At 35.1% G+C, this 17599-nt stretch overlaps 2 protein-coding genes across 5 annotated transcripts in view; one reads left to right on the top strand and one right to left on the bottom strand.

Moving 5' to 3' along the window:
- Positions 1–14: 14 nt before the first annotated feature.
- Traf-like (TNF-receptor-associated factor-like) lies at positions 15–10850 on the bottom strand. Of its 3 annotated transcripts, none has more exons than XM_076125826.1 (11): positions 10834–10850; positions 5769–5935; positions 4745–4858; positions 4281–4414; positions 3746–3959; positions 3179–3320; positions 2730–2905; positions 2210–2405; positions 1784–1899; positions 1315–1470; positions 15–771 (listed from the first exon to the last, which is right to left on the bottom strand). In XM_076125826.1, exons 2-11 carry the CDS (start codon positions 5874–5876, stop codon positions 550–552), a joined length of 1578 nt encoding a protein of 525 aa, XP_075981941.1. In that variant the 5' UTR covers positions 5877–5935; positions 10834–10850; the 3' UTR covers positions 15–549. The 3 variants fall into 3 exon arrangements, with proteins under 3 accessions (XP_075981941.1, XP_075981940.1, XP_075981938.1); XM_076125825.1 differs by lacking the exon at positions 10834–10850 and adding an exon at positions 7077–7226; XM_076125823.1 differs by lacking the exon at positions 10834–10850 and adding an exon at positions 7346–7652 and having other exon boundaries at positions 16–771.
- A 152-nt stretch (positions 10851–11002) lies between these two features.
- The window catches only part of ldd (lipid droplet defective), a 91316-nt gene continuing 84719 nt past the window's right edge, over positions 11003–17599 (top strand). For both annotated transcript variants that reach the window (XM_076125798.1, XM_076125797.1), the window contains exon 1: positions 11003–11143. The gene's annotated coding sequence lies outside the window, so the exon portion shown is untranslated. The remainder of the gene's footprint in view (positions 11144–17599) is intronic.

The following is a 17599-nucleotide window of genomic DNA, read 5'->3' as shown; positions in this document are numbered from 1 at the left end:
ATTAGTCTTATATAATTTTGGTGGTATACGTTTCAATATTTATTAAAATTTCTTTATAATAATAAAAAAGACATGCAGTAGTCTTATTCTGATGTATATGTAGATACGTACTACAGAAGCTATAATGATAAGTCTTAAAATAATTCCGGTATCTGTAGTAATCTAAAATGTATCGTCAATTTCTTAACGTTTCCGTGCGAGCCACACTGGATGTAGTCGAAATCTAAGTTGACCAATCCAAGATAAGCATTCAATTTTGCATTGTGTAAATTACCTTATAATATGAAGTAATATAATAATATGAAGTAATAGAAAAGATATATAAAAAATAATTTTTGTGTGTATGTCCTTTATTGAATGGTAAATTATGCATTTGATTCTGAGTAGGTATTTGCTCAAAATTATTTTTGTTGGTAGCGTAGCAACGCGTGTCGAGTACAGCAAGTCTTAGATAAGTAAAGTTTTTATGATAGTCCGTCATGTGGCTCACTACTGCGCAAAGGGGTCTCCTTTCCTTCCTTTAAAACTTAAACTACAAATAAACTAAAATCAATGGTTAACAACAAACTCGACGAACATAACATCGTTCTTAATATACTCGAACTTGTCTAAACTCGTGTGTGGTATGAAGATGTACTGCCTCTTGAGCTGCACCACAGACTTGTCCAGAGCTTCAGTAGACTTGGTCTTCTCGTCTTCTCCTTCGTCGTAGTCGTGACGTTTAGACGAAGACTTGCGACGGACTTGTAACGTCTTTACTATGTCCATTGCCTGGGAAAGAGATCTTCATTGAAGCAGGTCCAGACTAATCTGGAGTTTAAAGCCTCTCCTAAAGCACCACCCTCATATGATAACTGTCAACTACCTAAGCGCTCAATAACGAAATATTAACAAATATTTTACTATTGTAGCATCTTGGCATTGTTTTTTGGTCTCTACATACCTTTATGGAAGAAAGGCTTGATTTTTTTTTTAATTTGTGTATGTATGTATCAGACATTAGCCGCCCTTACACACACACACTATCGCACGTTCTTAGGAGCGTACAGGATAACGCGCGGGAAAGCGGCGCGGTCTTCCCTCGCGATTTTATTCGCGGGCGCGGACAGATGAGCGGCGCGTGGTCTCCCCTTTCCCCTTACACGCATGCTCTTTCACGCGCGATTATTATTTCATGCGCGATAGAGTGTATTTTTGTATTTCTTTTGGAAATATGAATGTAGGCATCAACTTTTGACAGTATATTCTCAGAATTTTTCACATGTAAGTAATTGCTGGAGTAATTGAAGGAGTGGTCTTTTAAGGTTAACTTACCTGACTCCTGTTAGCTGGCTGGTCTTTGAGCACAATATTGATGTTGAGGTCACAGGGCCAGTCCAACAAAGCGTCGTAAGGGCCTGCTACTAACCGCACCGTGGATGTAATGTGTCTGCCCTTCCACTTGCCTATGCCGTTCAGGTTGATTTCTGCCTGAAAAAAGAAAAAATCAATAAGTAAATCATTGAATGCGTCCTATGGGCTATGAACCTCTTACATATTTTTCTTCTTAAACATAGTTTACGTGTTCTCTGGGCAAAGACTTCTCCCGTTGATTAATGAACTCTGATTGGAATTTGGGTTTGCTTTTGAGCTCCAGCGTCTGAGTGGACCATACCTTGTCGGTAAAGACATTTTAGCTATGACGTCGTCCTTTTTGGCTGTGTACAAATGACTTTTTCGGTCTAATATTACTTGCAGATGTTTCGGTCTAATATCACTGCCCAGTATAAATAAAAATACTTACTTTCAAAGTGTATCCATATTTAGCAGTTCTAAATATAGGACTGCTGAGTACAGTGTCGTTTTCCTTAGCCTCTTTCATACGAGCTGTGAAGTGGTCTATTCGCCAGATGAAATGTCCTGAAAATACAAAATGTGATATCCTTAATTATAACAAACTGTCTTTATTTTGCCTTTCCGAAAAAAAAACTTTGTTAGAATTTAACCCAAAGCTCCCAAAGGTATAATATTTGCTGTCGTAGAACCTAACATTAATCGTTTAGATAGGGTTAGACTTAAGGGTCTCAAAATTAAATATCTATTACTTCTATATCTTCCGTAGTTTGAGTTACATCTCATCCATTTGACTCTTTGTTTAAACTTATTGCTTACAAATTGAGGTCCACAAAGTCGCCAGTATCACATTTGCCTGTTAAAAAGATGATCTCACCATTATCAGTGCCCATCTCGTGTCTATCGAAGCTGACCCTGGCCTGGAAGTCAGCCAGCTCACTGCGCAGCTTGTGGTAGGACTTAGTGAGCGCGCGCAGGTCTCGTAGTACGGCGTCTACCTTCGTTGAGTGCTCTGATAGTTCCGCTCGCACGTCTGCTGTTGCCACTTCTAGGACTGCTACCCTGTCTACCATCTGAGACAAAGGTAAATCGAAAACATTTAAATTCCATTGCTTATAATATTTATGATCAGTATTGCTGATTCGTTAATAATAGTTGTCCCTTATGTCTCTAAACGATTTTAGTGTAATGTGGAGACTATACTCCGTTACACATTTGCTAGACATTTACATAGTTATGAAAATAAAATATTGTATACGTAAAGAATTTTGCAGCATAACAGAACTTACTTGTGCCGTATAGTCAACAAATGACTAGCAGTCAACGCGTTTGCAAAGAATCATTGACCAGGTCAATGCTATCAGATAGAACATTACATAGAAAAAATTGTTACTCACAGGTCTTTCGCCATTATAACTGGTTGCCTGTAGCTGCACATTCAACGCTGACAGTTGCGCGAGCTGATCTGATGATCTCCTTGCTTCCATCAACTCTGCTTCAAGAGCCTCCCGGCTCTGTGCATTACGCTCCCGTTCCTCTTCTACTGTTTGTTTTATGTATTCTATTACTTCCTCTGGAAAAGACAAATAAAGATCATAAATTATACTTAAATGTCTCAAAAAGAAACTCGTATTGCTATTAAGTAGTCTTTGAAATTGTGTTTTTTTTCAGTGCCAATGCCCTGCAGTTTCGATAACCATTTCACGTATTCTATCATACTTCATTCATCCAGCTCTTGCTTTAAAGTCTATTTACTACTTTAAGCCGCTTCTGCTCTTAATTTTAACGTAAAAAAACCAAAAGAGGAAGGTAGGAGAGGTTCAGAAGGTAGCTGGTATGTTCTTACCTAGTTTATTAACAGTTCTGATCCTATTGTCATGTTGAGTCAACGCTTGTTCTAGTAGCTCTCTCTCGTGTTGTTCATGTACCAGGCTGCTCACTGCGCTCTCCAGTCTCATGACTGTCGATAGCTGTTGGCTTTGGAGCTCCTGTAAATAACATGTTTAATTAGTAGACACTGAATAGCCGGATTCTGACTGAGCGAACAGCCTCGCGAGGCAATATCTAGGTCTCTTTTCTTTGAGATCAAAATGAGTGGGACCGAGATAATGCTTTGCGAGGCTGCTCGCTGAGTCAGAACCTGGCTATTAACGCTGTCAAACTACCTACCTCTAAAACTACCATTGCAATTATTGAAGAGATACCTTAGATTCGACTCATCGGATCTCGTTACTATATACAGTGTTGCTCCTAAATTCTCGTTGATTGATTCGTTCCTCAGTACCAAGTTATAATAAAGGCAAATAGAGAGTGTCCTTTTTCTATGGCCTTCCTGCTTACTAATAGACTTGTACAACAACCCTAGCACGGTTGGCTAGTTGCAATTAAACCCGTGATGATAATAAAAACAAACCTGCAAAGCTAACTGCACGTTAGCAAGATCGTGTTTGAACTGTGCCGCCCAGTTAGCTGATCGTTCAGCCTCATCGTCGACTGCAGCTCGCAACGACACCAGGGTCGAGAGGAAGTGCTGGCTGCGTTCTTCTACCAGCACCAGCTTTGAACGAATAGTTTCCTGCTCAGTGGACTGTATCTCACGGTGGCTGGATTCTTCTGTTAAGACTAACCTGGAAAATCAGATTGAGGTATAATTTACAGTCTGTTGTCTATTGTTATAATTTTAACTTTGATTGGATGCTGTAGTCCAGGATTTTCGAATCCGCCTGATATTGTGGGTTACTTTAGATTTTTTTAACATTTCATTATGAGATTAGGCCTTTCTCTCCAATCTCACCTAATGAGTGAGCTAGATTTTCTGTTTCGATTTATTTTGTATTGTGAAATGTTCTAGCGGCTAAGCCGTGGTACACAAGCTTGTTAAATTTAAAGTGTTCTGATCCCTGAAAAATAAAGCAAGGTGTTGGTTTTAAGTAAACTTTGTTTCTTACTTGATGGTAGCAACTTCTTTCTCGAGGTAAGAGACGCAGTCATCCAGGGGTATGTTTCGTGGAGTCCACGTGTGATTGGAGACTGCTGGTGGTGTTGGCGGTGGGATGCTCACATGACTCGATGAGTTGCGTGTCTGAAACAAGGTAAACGATGAATAATTTGAGGGCCTCCGCGCAGTAGTTGAGACGGTTGCCAAGCCACTGCCAGTACGTCGGGAGATCGTGGGGTCGATTTTCACGCGAACCAAATAAGTACTTGTCCTTTATAGCAAATAGTTGTAACTGGTTTATTTGAACCTTGTTGTATGTTTGTTTGTAAAAGTCCTCGCGATATAAGAGCAATAATTTTCATAGAGCGAAACTCTACCATCTTTTTAAAGAAAAGTCGTGTAAGCATCTTTTGGTGCGATCAGTTTGTGTAATGTAACGGACTACGCAAGATATTTTTTTTAGCTACAACTTACCTTCTCCATCTTGGGACAGTCTTTCACGTGTGTCTCCTTGTGTTTCCTCTGTATCCATGCACCACAGCGCAGTGGGCACTGTTCCAATATACTCCCACATAATTTCAAGTGATTCTACAAAAAAAAACATTTACTATAATTAATAACCTATTAACTCTTCAACCGCCAGCATCGTATAAACACACAAGTGGCACTAATTAACTGAGTAAGTACTACAATCGACTATCAAATATTGAAGTGAAACATTAGCAGTTAAAAGTAAGAAAAAAAGAATAAGGTATCTGAGTTTATAATTTTGCCGGTACTTCTATTATTTTTTCTTTAACTGTGCCAAGCTACAAACTTACTCTACCACTCATAGCTCCCGACTGATATCTTTATTAAATAAAAATGCATTATTCAGTTCAAACTCCGCTCCTTGAATGGTACTGACAAGTTAATCATCTTTCAATGAGCGATATCTACAGATCTTATCTTAGGAATGTCATTGACAATGTATCGCATGAAAATATAAAGATTTGTGAAATAACACGTAGGTACATTTTTTGTTGTACGCTTGAGATGTTTATGCAGTTAGTATAAGTATTATTATTTTTCATGACTGACTTCTAAGCACAATCACCTTAAAAACAAACAATTGTTTTTGAGTTTTGCCGTTTTTGTGTGTCTCTTTTAGGTCTTGTATTTTTTATTTGTTTACGCATTTGTGCTATAGCGCCTAATAACCGTGGGGTGAATTACACAGTTAAGAAAAAGTAGGTTGTAAGCCAATTTTCCCTTGGAAATAACACTATTTTCCCTTGTAAAACGTAGTCACTTTTCCTCTCTCAAACTAACTAACACTCCACGTGAATATTCACGATCGATTAAATACTTAACTTTAACTTAAAAAACGCATGCTTTCTGTGATTCACATCAAGGCCCGATTTCAGCACTTATACATAAATATCACATAGACAATTTATCTATCAGATAGGTTATCCAACACTTACACATAAGCCTTATATTAGCTTAGATAACATACCTGTAACTGTCCCATTTCAAACAGTTCGTTACAGAAGTAACAAGGGCTGTCCTTAGGGCTCTTGTTCGCCTGGACCTCGGAGGGTCGCACTAATCTGTTTAGACTCATCGTGCACTCTCAATAGCTTTGTAACAGTCGGTTAGATTAGTTGCTTTTCGGCATGGCTCCTGAAAAATACACGATGTTCAGAACACAAGTATTTTTATTACATATATGGCGTCTATTGTTCAAAAAAGTGTGTCAAATTGGTGTTTCATAATTTTTGTTCATTTTGGTCTTGTATACTTTTGGTAACTCAAAAACAGAAACCTAAAAGATTCTTAACCGACTAGGGAACCGAATCAGAAACCTAATAGACTCTAACTTTATTCCAAACTGTCTATAAAGTTATAAATGAATAACTTTGTCAATAAAAAGTGCAAAAATATGTCAAAATAACAAAATGAATGGTTGATTTTATTTTAATTCGCGTTTGGTGGTAGGAAAATCTTTTCCTCTTGTATCACAAAGGCAGTAAGTCTTTACCTACTGTAAGTAGCATTTAAAATCTAAAATTGGAATATTCCACAAAATAATTCCTTTGTAAATACAATAATAAATTGTATTTAATCAACGCACGTGCTTTAACCATCTTAAGAGAACAATTATCATTTGTTTTATATGCAAATGTTAAATGAATACTATCAACTATCGTTTAAGGTAAATTTAAATACATATTATAATTAAGATATGGTTTAAATAACACCTATGTATGTATATTAATACGTAAATGGGTTCTTAGTTTCGTGAAATGAAATCAAATGATCAAGCGGTTGATCTTCTATAGCCCAAAGGTTAAATGTCGGGACTTTCGATCGAGAAGTCGTTGGTCCCTGCGAACCCCTTTACCACGAGCGTTCATACTTAGCTGAAGGTGTTAGTACATAATAATGGAAAAAGTGATAAATCAATATGAGATAAAATGCAGACAGATTGCTGTAGATGTATCGAAGATGCATGAAATTGAAACAAAGAAGAAACGCCTATAATGTTGCTATGAATGGTTTGTTTTATTCTCATATTATTACATTCGCAAAATATTATGTTCTCAAAATGTGAGAAGTACAATATGGTTTCAGGGTAAACGTTAAAAGGTAATCCTATTGAAAAACTAGAACCTCACGAAAAACTATCAAGGTAAGCAAGTATAATTTTACGTTATACCATATCAAACTTTATGTTATATCAAATGGATTCAGCGATTCACACAACTCGTAAACCAGGCCAACGAGAACAACCAATTTCACGATAAATAAATCAGAAACTTACATGGTGAATAACACTATTATTATCCCACAACACTGTCTAACTAATACTTAACTTATCACTGCAAAAAGTATAAAGAAGCAATGCATCTAACAAGTGCTGTAAAACACTCAAATGCTTATTTCCTTTAACAAAACGCACAACAAAGTACACTTTTGCATTTATCTATACTTACTATAATATGTAGGTTACTTCAAACAATTTCTTCTATAATGCGTAATACCTATAATATTTAGCAGATTAAGCGCTGACTCATACTAAAATACACTTACCTCATTTATATTGAAAAACTAAACACGTATTTATCACAATATAACGCCTTAACAACGCCTTTTTATACAATATCAAAACACTATATGAAAAGGAAAACTGTATTACAATAAAATAGATATGGATAAAATAGTTTCCCGAAAATTCGATGCACAAAATCTTTTAAACAAAAAACGTAAATTCAAAATGTACAAATACAGCCAAGTATAAAAAAAATTGCTAAATTTTTTTTTTATGAAATTTTCTAGTAGTAATCTATTTATTATGGCACTTTTTTCACTTGACACTTGTAATATGTCCGGATCTCGGTCGCTTTGTTATTCGAATGATTCATGTTATCTCTTATCTATCAGTGATACATGATACGGGGCGTTGTTCGAAGCTGATAAGCGCTGTGCAAATACTAGTTAGTAATCTTATATTTAGAATTTATGGGTCAAGGTGCCCGAATCGATTTGTGTCAATACTACTTGCAGATTAAAGGCTAACTTATGGATAAGTACTGGATAACCAATCCGGTAGATAAAGTATTAAATGTATTAAAAATATTATCGGAATTTTACCTGATAAACTAACCTATATTTATTGAGATGTGATGAAACTAAGGCATATAAAAAACCCACTGCTGGGCAAGAGTCTCCTCCCGGAATAAAGGAGGGGTTAGGCCTTGAGTCAACAACGCTCGCCAACTGCGGGTTGGGAAACGAAGGCATAGACTTGTCAAGTAGCTCATAGATGATTATTTGTATAGGTAAATTTCTCCCTAATATACGTTGTTTAGCTAATGTTATTACACTGAATTATAAGAAAAACCCCTTGATACTCGTGAAATAGGTATACTTTGTACATAGCAGTATGTTGTTTTTTTAATTCAAATTTAAATAAATAAATATTAAATATTATTGGACAACTCACACACGGTTATTTGATTCCAAACTAAGCAGAGCTTGTACTATGGTAACCAAATAACTGATAAACATACTATATACTTCTAAATACATACTTATAAAGATACATTAACATCCAGGCTCAGAACAAATACTCGTGCTCATCACACAAAGATTTGTCCCGGGTGGGATTCGAACCCACCACACGCGGCGCTACGGTTGTCGCGGCGAGGTGACCGCTTAAACCACTGCGCCAAACGTGCATTTGTTTATAATTTTTGCAAAACGTCAATAGTAATGGGTTAGTTTAAGTAACTTGGCCTTGCATCGTCCGGTTGCAATTGTTTTACTTCCCTGCTTTTATATTTTGAATAAAAATAATTAAATAATTGACAGAGGTTGTCTTGTTCCTATTGTTCCGGAATTCCTACCCTTGACCATGAGTAAAAGAATTTATTTTTGAAAATATAAAGTTACACATAAAAACAACCTTTCAATCTCTCGTTTTGCATGATGTATCCACAAACTTTTTTATTAATTACTACGACGTTTCGACTTAGGTTACACTGACTCCACAGTCAGTAGGAATGTAGACGTCTTAGTTTGAGACGACTCTCAAATCACTGCGAGGCGCCCATAGCCAGTTGCGCTCACCGGTCGGTAAACGATCTGTGGGTTAAGCAACCCTTGGCGCGGTCATTCCATAGATGGGTGACCGCATAGTGGTATTTGAACTGGGCGTCTCCGTGCTTCGGAGGGCACGTTAAAAGTCGGTCCCGGTTGTTATCTACTACGATAACAGTCGTTAAGCCATGTCAAAGGCCTTCGGGCGGCTTGAACAACTTTGACACTAGGTTGACCACTAACCATACGATAAGAAGAAGACTGCGTACATACTCTACGTACTATTCGGAGCACTTGAATATCCAGTTCCGATAGTTAATAACCGCGTATTTACCTAAATTGATTACTAACCATATAATAGTATCCCTATTACATCCTTTAACTTTAACGATAGTTTATAGACCTTGTATTTGTACCTCAGAAACCGGGGGTTATATTATAAACGCAAAATTAATTCTATCTCTTCTTCATGTCTAAACAACTGAACCGATTTGGATGAAATGTACAAATATAGTTAGAGACCAGAGAAAGGACCATATAACTATTGTTCATGTAGACGGAATCGCTTGCAAGAGTGAAATATTACGATAATCTCAGTGCAACAGACTGGTTTGCAAGTGTAACCGGTATTACTTAATTATATTATGATGACGTATATGTTATTAAATTGCGCGACTGTATATTAATTACTTACTTCATCACAAGTAGGAAGCTGTAGAGATTGCTCGACGTTTTATGTAGTATTCACTGGGAGTATGGGAGAGTCGTAGGTTCGATTCCCACCTGAATCAAGGATAGATTTATGAATGTTACTTTGGCTATATTTTATACTTATTTGAAGTTAACGTTGTGTATGTATGCTACGAGAACGCAGGTTGGATACCAAGGGCAGGCAAAATATTTTGTATTTTTACCAATCTGAATAATTTTGTTTTAGTTCCGGTAAATAGATGGAGAATCGCTCCCTTTTTAATGGGGCTGATAATTTATTAGTCACCAATAGAGATAAGAGTGACAGTATAGTAGGTATATGTAAATCGTAATGGTAAAAATCTAGGTACCTACATGGAAAAACATTTCAGCAGTTTAACCGTAAAAGTGTAAATACAATGCGTGCAAAATACTGACACGAATAGATTTACACGAAGATATTAAAATATACATATAATATAAATCAGTTTATTATATTACAATAAAGTACTTTTAACTAGTCTATTCTAGTTAGACCACTTAAATTATTAAGCAACTAGTCGTTCTATAGTAATTAACTAAGTAATTAGTTTGACTTCCCGTGTAATGTAGTAATATTTGTGACTTTGTATACTTATTTTTAATCCTGAGAGGAACAAAAATGTGCGATCTACATAGATTTATCTATAATTAGTAGTTTATACTAATATTTGTTTAATTCTTTTATGAGGGCAAGTGAAGTCTCCACATTACAGCTGGTTAGCGTGGTGGTCTCAAGTCCTAACCCCTCCCTCGTTCGGGAGAAGACCCTTGTCCAGCAGTGGGACAGTAAATCATTCGAAAGTCGGTCTGCCTATATGTTTGGCTTTTGCTGGTTATCTACTGAACCGATTAAGAATGAGATAGTATAAGATCTGGGATCAAAAATACACTACTTATATTTGCAAATCTTTCTCTAACCTAAAAAAAGGGGATAAACTATGAAAACGTGCGTATCAATTCAACAAGGTTAGACAATTCTACATATAATATTTATTCAGAAGGCATTTTAAAATCATAACTTGGGGATCTCCTCAAATATAGAAAGCTTAACTAAAACTTAAGTGTCATCCTGATACATTGATGTTGATAAAATGAAACATGAATGAGCTCTATATTTGCATAACATAGTTAAGGGTCTATTGTTATTTATTTAACTTGACACACACCTTTGACTGTCCTGACAAGTCGACAACTTATAAACAAAGAAAGCAACAAATAACTCAATTGCGAAAGAACGACACACATACATTTTATTCGTACGGTGCTGATGCAAATTAGCGCCGTTCAATGCTTGTCAAACATACAGATTACGTGTGAGGTTGCCTCAACCTTTAATCCGAGCTTAGAACCTTTGAATGCGCGTGCACATCGAGCCTCCGCGACCCGACATCTTCATGATCTTAGCCAGTCGACGCTCGCAACTGAAAGTGAACGCACGTCGCGTCGCGCAAAAAATAACCCCGCGAGTGTTTCGTAACAAAATTGTATTTATAAACTAAATAAGTGTTATATTGTGAAGTGATAAAAACAAGTTTTTTTACAAGCCGGATTGTGTGTGTAAGTAGTATTTAAATATTATGTTTTTTGCAGGGTAGATTGTTTTTTCGAAGACAGTGCAATTACTATCGCGATTGCGATCGCAAAATCGTTGTTGGTCCGTGATTTACCTTGAATTAAGATCGTGATTTCTAGACTTGATGATTACTTAGAATATAAAAAAGTTAACCATCGTTATTATTGTTTAATAAGCTTATTAATAAAACAATTTCTTGAAGTGCATTTGTGCATGTACGTAAGTTTGAAATGCGTTTGAATGTCATAATAATGTGAATTCACGAGTAATTGTCAATTGAATGCAATAGCAGGTTTGCAGTCGGCCAGTAAATTGCACAAACCTTGAATTTAAGCTTAAACACATGTTGTAACGATAATACATATTAACATGGGAGATTTTTGTGAAATATCTTTAAAACTTGATTTATGTAATAAAAACAAACGGATCGACAGATCGTGTTACGTATTTCTGTTGCCAAATAAAACAAAAACTGTTACGATTAGAAGCACAACAAAAACTAGAATGTTGTACATAAAAACTGGTCTTTGATGAATGTCCTATTTTTAGAATACCAATTACCAAGTAAATAATTATTATAGGAGAATGTTATTTATCTAAAATAATATAATTAATAGAACAAAACTTTCTTTGCGTCTCTGAAAAGACCAATTAATATAAAAACCTTTGCGAACGACTATTATCCAGAAAGGTAAAAAAGAAGATCACGGGCATTAGCTATCAGAGAAATAACAGTAATAAAATTAGTCTTATTTAAAATCTTCCTAAAATGGTTATTTTATCAACAACTTCTAAACTGTTCTATTAGGGCTAAGGTCATAGCCCACAAATTTGGTAATCCAAAATTACCATCAAAACTAAATCGAAAAATATTTAGTAAAAACAAGTTATGATAAATGCAGTGGCGATTTAAACTTGTTTCGCAAAATTCAAATGTCAAGTTTGAATGAATATTTATATTGAATATAAGATCAAATCCTTCGGTCTCCGGCCGAGGACTTATATGGCCTATTTGAATGTAATCGGCCGCATACTATCTTAGAACTTAGGAGTTCAAATACCGATAGATAACTACTTGTTTGGCACGAAACCTTTTATTCATAAACACACTATAAACCCATTGTAGTTAAAAAGTTACTAAAATATGTTTCGTCTTTTTCATTTCGCTAAGGAGTGAAAGAAGCAAAACACTTAATAAGCCTTTCATAACTTCATATATTTTTATGAAGAAGAGGGTATATTGGCTTGTAGAAAATTATATAATTTGTGTCATCTCCCAGCGGAGTTCATTAATGTTTACCGACTTCAAAAAAGAGGTACCGTTTTCGAACGATTCTCTTTGTCAACAGTACGGTTCGTTTGAAATACATTATTTGAATAACAGACTAGCACTAGGCTGTGGCTCTAATTGAGAATATGTTTTATTGATTGCCTTTGTAAAAACATTCAATTAGGCACCACTTGCACACTGGACAACTAACGACTTGACGACTTCTACTGACCTATGCCCGGTTTCTGAGTACATTTAGCTGTAGTTTATCTACTCAATAGCGTTTTTTTATATGAGTTTAAACGCTATTGGATAAATAAACTACCGCTAAATGTACCTCAGAAACCAGGGGTTAGAGTGTAATTATTCATCATCGTCAGTTTGTATATAACTGAACTAGCTGACCCGCGCAAAATTTTCCCCGTTTTCGTAACATTTTTCGTTGCTACTCCGCTCCTAATGACCGTAGCGTGATGTTATATAGCCTATAGCCTTCCTCGATAAATAGACTATCTAACACTGAAAGAATTTTTCAAATCGGACCAGTAGTTCCTGAGATTAGCGCGTTCAAACAAACAAACAAACAAACAAACTCTTCAGCTTTATAATATTAGTATAGATAATATGACAATCCGTCTAATTAATCTGTATGTTAAAAATGACAAAATTAACAGCAATTGACGACTAATTACAAGCCGAAAGCGCAATAGCCTTAAAACAATTCTGAAGCATGAGAAAACCACAAGTTTTTCGTAGTGACAAAATTTATATAATGTGATTTTTCAACTGTGATATAATATATTACTTAATATTACGTCGACGTATATTATCAATTATCAAAAGAAGAAAATGTCAAACATACCAAGTTTAAACAGAAACCTTAATTGCAAAATGATAAGGAAAATATACTATTAATTTTTAAATTGGTTTGAATAACGTTTATCAACTAACACACAATTTAAATTAGCATTTTGAGAACTAAAAACATTAATATTCTGAAAAATAAAAATGAGTGAAGATGGACATTTCTTCATATTTTCTTTCAAAATTTACGTTTTTCTGTGGGAATGGGAATCAAAATTTGATTGAAGTCACGTGTCGTTTGTGAGAATTACTTCTTGTTTATTACGACCATTGTTTATAATATAATATAAATTTGCTGTGGGTAGCTAATTGTAGAATTAATCACATCAAATTATTTTTCTAATTTTCACTGCATAATTTAAGACAAAATTGATGTTGTTCCAAATCTGGTAGTTCCTTCTCTGGTGGCCATATTATCTCCTTTTCAGTATCCATTATGTCCTGATAAACGTTTAGGCCATTCCGCTCTTCCATCGATCACCGGATCACTTTCGCATAGGCTTCTAACAAAGAAGTTTCTTCGATAAAAGTATACCTTTATCTGACGCCACCTGAAACATCTACAGCGGTTAACGTGGTCACCTCGCCGCAATAACCATTTAGAAGTATATAAGTATGTTTATCAGTTATTTGGTTACCATGGCACAAGCTCTGCTAAGGTGTACCTATTTATAATACAAACCTCTGAGCTGATCTCATGGGTTTAACAGGAGGACTAGAACCTATTCAGTAACCTTTAAATAATCTTTAAGAAAAAGAAGTACCTAGTAGGTACAGTAGTTTAACTGACAATGAAACAAACAAGTAAACAAAGCAGATATGAATCTTGTAATAAACTACTGATTTATCTCAGTACAGCATCCGTTTGCATCTTACAAGCACTTTATTTTTAGATGTAAGTTTTTGCAACCGTGGGGAAGTACTTGAGAAGGCAAAAACTAAATATGAAATTTAGGAACGTGATTTCATAAGCTTTTAAGCGGTTGTTCTTCATATTTTAGATTTTTGTATATAATTATTTATAGGATCACAGTATGTAAGTGGAGATTATTTGTCATGTTAACCAATTTTATGTAGCAGTTAGTTCAAACTTAGAGCTACATATTATATCAACTTAGCTTTTCTTCCAAACTATGTTGGAGTTGGCTTCCAGTCTCACCGGATGAAGCTGAATACCAGTGTTTGACATGGAGCGACTGCCTATCTGACCTCCACAACCCATTTACCTGGATCAACGTAGAGCTACATATATTTTTCGAAATTTTCTTAAATGATCACGTAATTTCAGACAAGTGAAATGAAATATTTGTAAGTTTATACATTCAACTTTCATCGTCACAATCACAGCTATAATGTAAGAGGGTAGATACACGCACAAAGGCCCAACCAGGAGGCTAAGTGCGGAAAAAGCCCAGGCAACCTAATCACAGCTACTATCCTAATATCTGAAGTAGTCTGTAAGTTAGAAGCACAACTATATTATCGCATCGTGCTTGTTTACCATAGTTTAGAAAATAGAGTATACATAAAGGCATTAATTAATCCGCATTTAATTCAAAGAAGCCCAATATAATGGTTCTTGTCTTATCCTTATCCCACGTAAAGTAGATTGGAGACAACTTACATATTTTCGGTCTCAAACATGCTGTAAAGAGACATGCCTCACATCGTCTCTCGTTAGCATTAAGCCCCTATATGATAATATTGTATTATTTATTAAGAGACAAATTAAATAAAACAATATTTCATTTCATTTACCTGCTTCTATATATTGTCTAAAAACTCAGTGTAAAAGATTCGCTGACCTGAACACCTTCTAAAAAACATTAATTATTTTTGGCTCGTTTACATAAATCATTGACCGTACTTAACATTAAATATACTTCAAATATTATATTATACTAGCTGACCCGCGCAACTTCGCTTGCGTCACATAAGAGAATCATAATTTTCCCCGTTTTTGTAACATTTTTCACTGATACTCTGCTCCTATTGGTCGTAGCGTGATGATATATATAGCCTATAACCTTCCTCGATAAATGGACTATCCAACACTGAAATAATTTTTCAAATCGGACCAGTAGTTCCTGAGATTAGCGCGTTCAAACAAACAAACAAACAAACAAACTCTTCAGCTTTATAATATTAGCAAGTATAGATAATACTAAATAAGTTATATTTTTTTAGTTATGCATTTTTTTTACACTTAGTTCCTATTTTTTTATGCTTATTTATTGTTATATGAATGTGAATGGAGCACAAGTTTGTAAGGATAATAGCAAGGGGAGTCTTTAATCTACTTACCTTTATAGAAACAAGTCGTAATTTTATGTAGTGATGAATTTTTCTTCAAAATTTTCGGTTTTATTGTCACTGTCTGTTATGCAATGGTCATAAACCCATGTCCTAGGTTCAATTTTAAACCAAACCAATATAGTTTTACAAACCATTCTGCGCTAGAGGTATAGTCTAACAACTTAGTACATGGCTTTGTATGCAAGGCGGCTGACGGAGGTTTACAAAAGCCAGAATTAGGAACATCAGTGACCATTTGACTTATGCAAGAGACCAGTTAGATTCAACTGTTCCATTTTTTAAATACTTAGTATTATAAACTTTAAATAAATCGTGCATGTTGAAGCTCTTTCCTAAGTTGTCGGACTATAGGTACTTAATATCCTTGATTTGTATGTTTGTAAAACCTTGACACACCATACAAAGTTCAGGTGATGTATTAATTAAAGTATAAACAAATAATTAAATTTATTACACGTGGACAATCTTTATAAATGTGACGTAATTTTACTGCTACTAATAAATCTAGTGGAGACATAATTATAATATCATAAAATTAATTGAAGTAAACAGCTGAACCTTTTATGCTGGTCTAACCCCTTAGCGTTTTTTTTTTATGACTTTTAACGCTATTGAATAGATAAACTACCGCTAAATGTACCTCAGAAACCAGGGATAAGAGCTTCTAGAGTCTGTTACTCAAGTTTGAAATCGTGATCAATATCTGAGAGCAAATCCCACTGTTGGACTGCTGCTGTGGTCTGGGCGGTAGTCTTTTCTAATTCACACTAGGATATTTCTCAAGCTGTAGTTGCCTGGTTTATCAACGTAGGTATACGGCAAAAGGCTCTAAAGAGAGAAAACTGAAAATATCTAATATACATGTACATGAAACTAACATTGGATAACAACAACAAAACGAGGATGTATTTCATACACCTCTGCATGCAGGCATGATCTTATACGTATATACATACTTAATATCACGCCTAATTCCCATAGGGGTAGACAGAGCCTAAAGATCGCCATTTGGCACGATCCTAACAAACTTTCCTTACCTTATTCACAGCTATACATCTTGTTATCTTATAAATAATGTATACCTCTAATCGCACTGTATTTTTGTCCGTGACTGTCTCCGTAAAAACTTGATTCTCAATCAATCTTTACATGATTGCCGCAATTTCGCATATTTCTGCCATTTTGCAATACAAATGCAGAAATAATTATACGAAGGGACAATTTGAATAAATTGGAGGTTAACCGGTTAAAAATGAGGGGTAATTAAGTACCGGTGATAATATTATCGTTAAATAATTATACGTTTAGGTTATTTCGATCGTAAACAGTATATAGGTCTTATAGTAATGTGTTCTTGATCTTTTGTAATTTGTGTTTTTATTCACACATATTCACCAAAAAACGGCACGATTATGGCAAGATCCCTGCAAACTTCCCTAGCCTCACTCACTGGCGCTTAATAAAGTTTAATAATTCGTCTTATGGTTAGTGGTCAACCTACTGTCAAAGTTGTTTAGTCGAAATCTTAGTTATTGATAATTATCGGGATCGACTTTTACGCTTGTCTTTCAGAGGGCACGTAGTCGATCCTGGTTGATGCCTTTTAAGATAACAGTTGTTACAGGTCATGGAACAAATCTTTCGGACGGCTTGAACAACTTTGACACTAGGTTGAAACTAACAGACATAGGCTACAAAGCCTACAAATGAAAATACCAATAGATTTTCCAAAGAGATGATAAAGCTATTTACCACCTCACATTATGTTTCTCACGATATACTACTGTTATACTAATTGATTTATTTAAAGTATTTATTATTTATTATCACGATTGTCTAATTACATCCATTAACCGGCTCATCTCGGCCTTGTGGCAACGGGTCAGGTGCAACACAATTACTGTTGTTGTTATTTAAGTTATTATTAAGTAATTTATTGTATGTTTGTCTTAATTTTATGCTGAATTATAGCTTGAAGTTTTAATAAAAT

This window comes from Anticarsia gemmatalis, chromosome 18 (assembly GCF_050436995.1).
Source record: "Anticarsia gemmatalis isolate Benzon Research Colony breed Stoneville strain chromosome 18, ilAntGemm2 primary, whole genome shotgun sequence".
In the NCBI taxonomy this organism is placed as follows: Eukaryota; Metazoa; Arthropoda; class Insecta; order Lepidoptera; family Erebidae; genus Anticarsia; species Anticarsia gemmatalis.
Note: the sequence above shows the minus strand (reverse complement) of the source record. Positions and strands in the feature narration are given on the sequence as shown.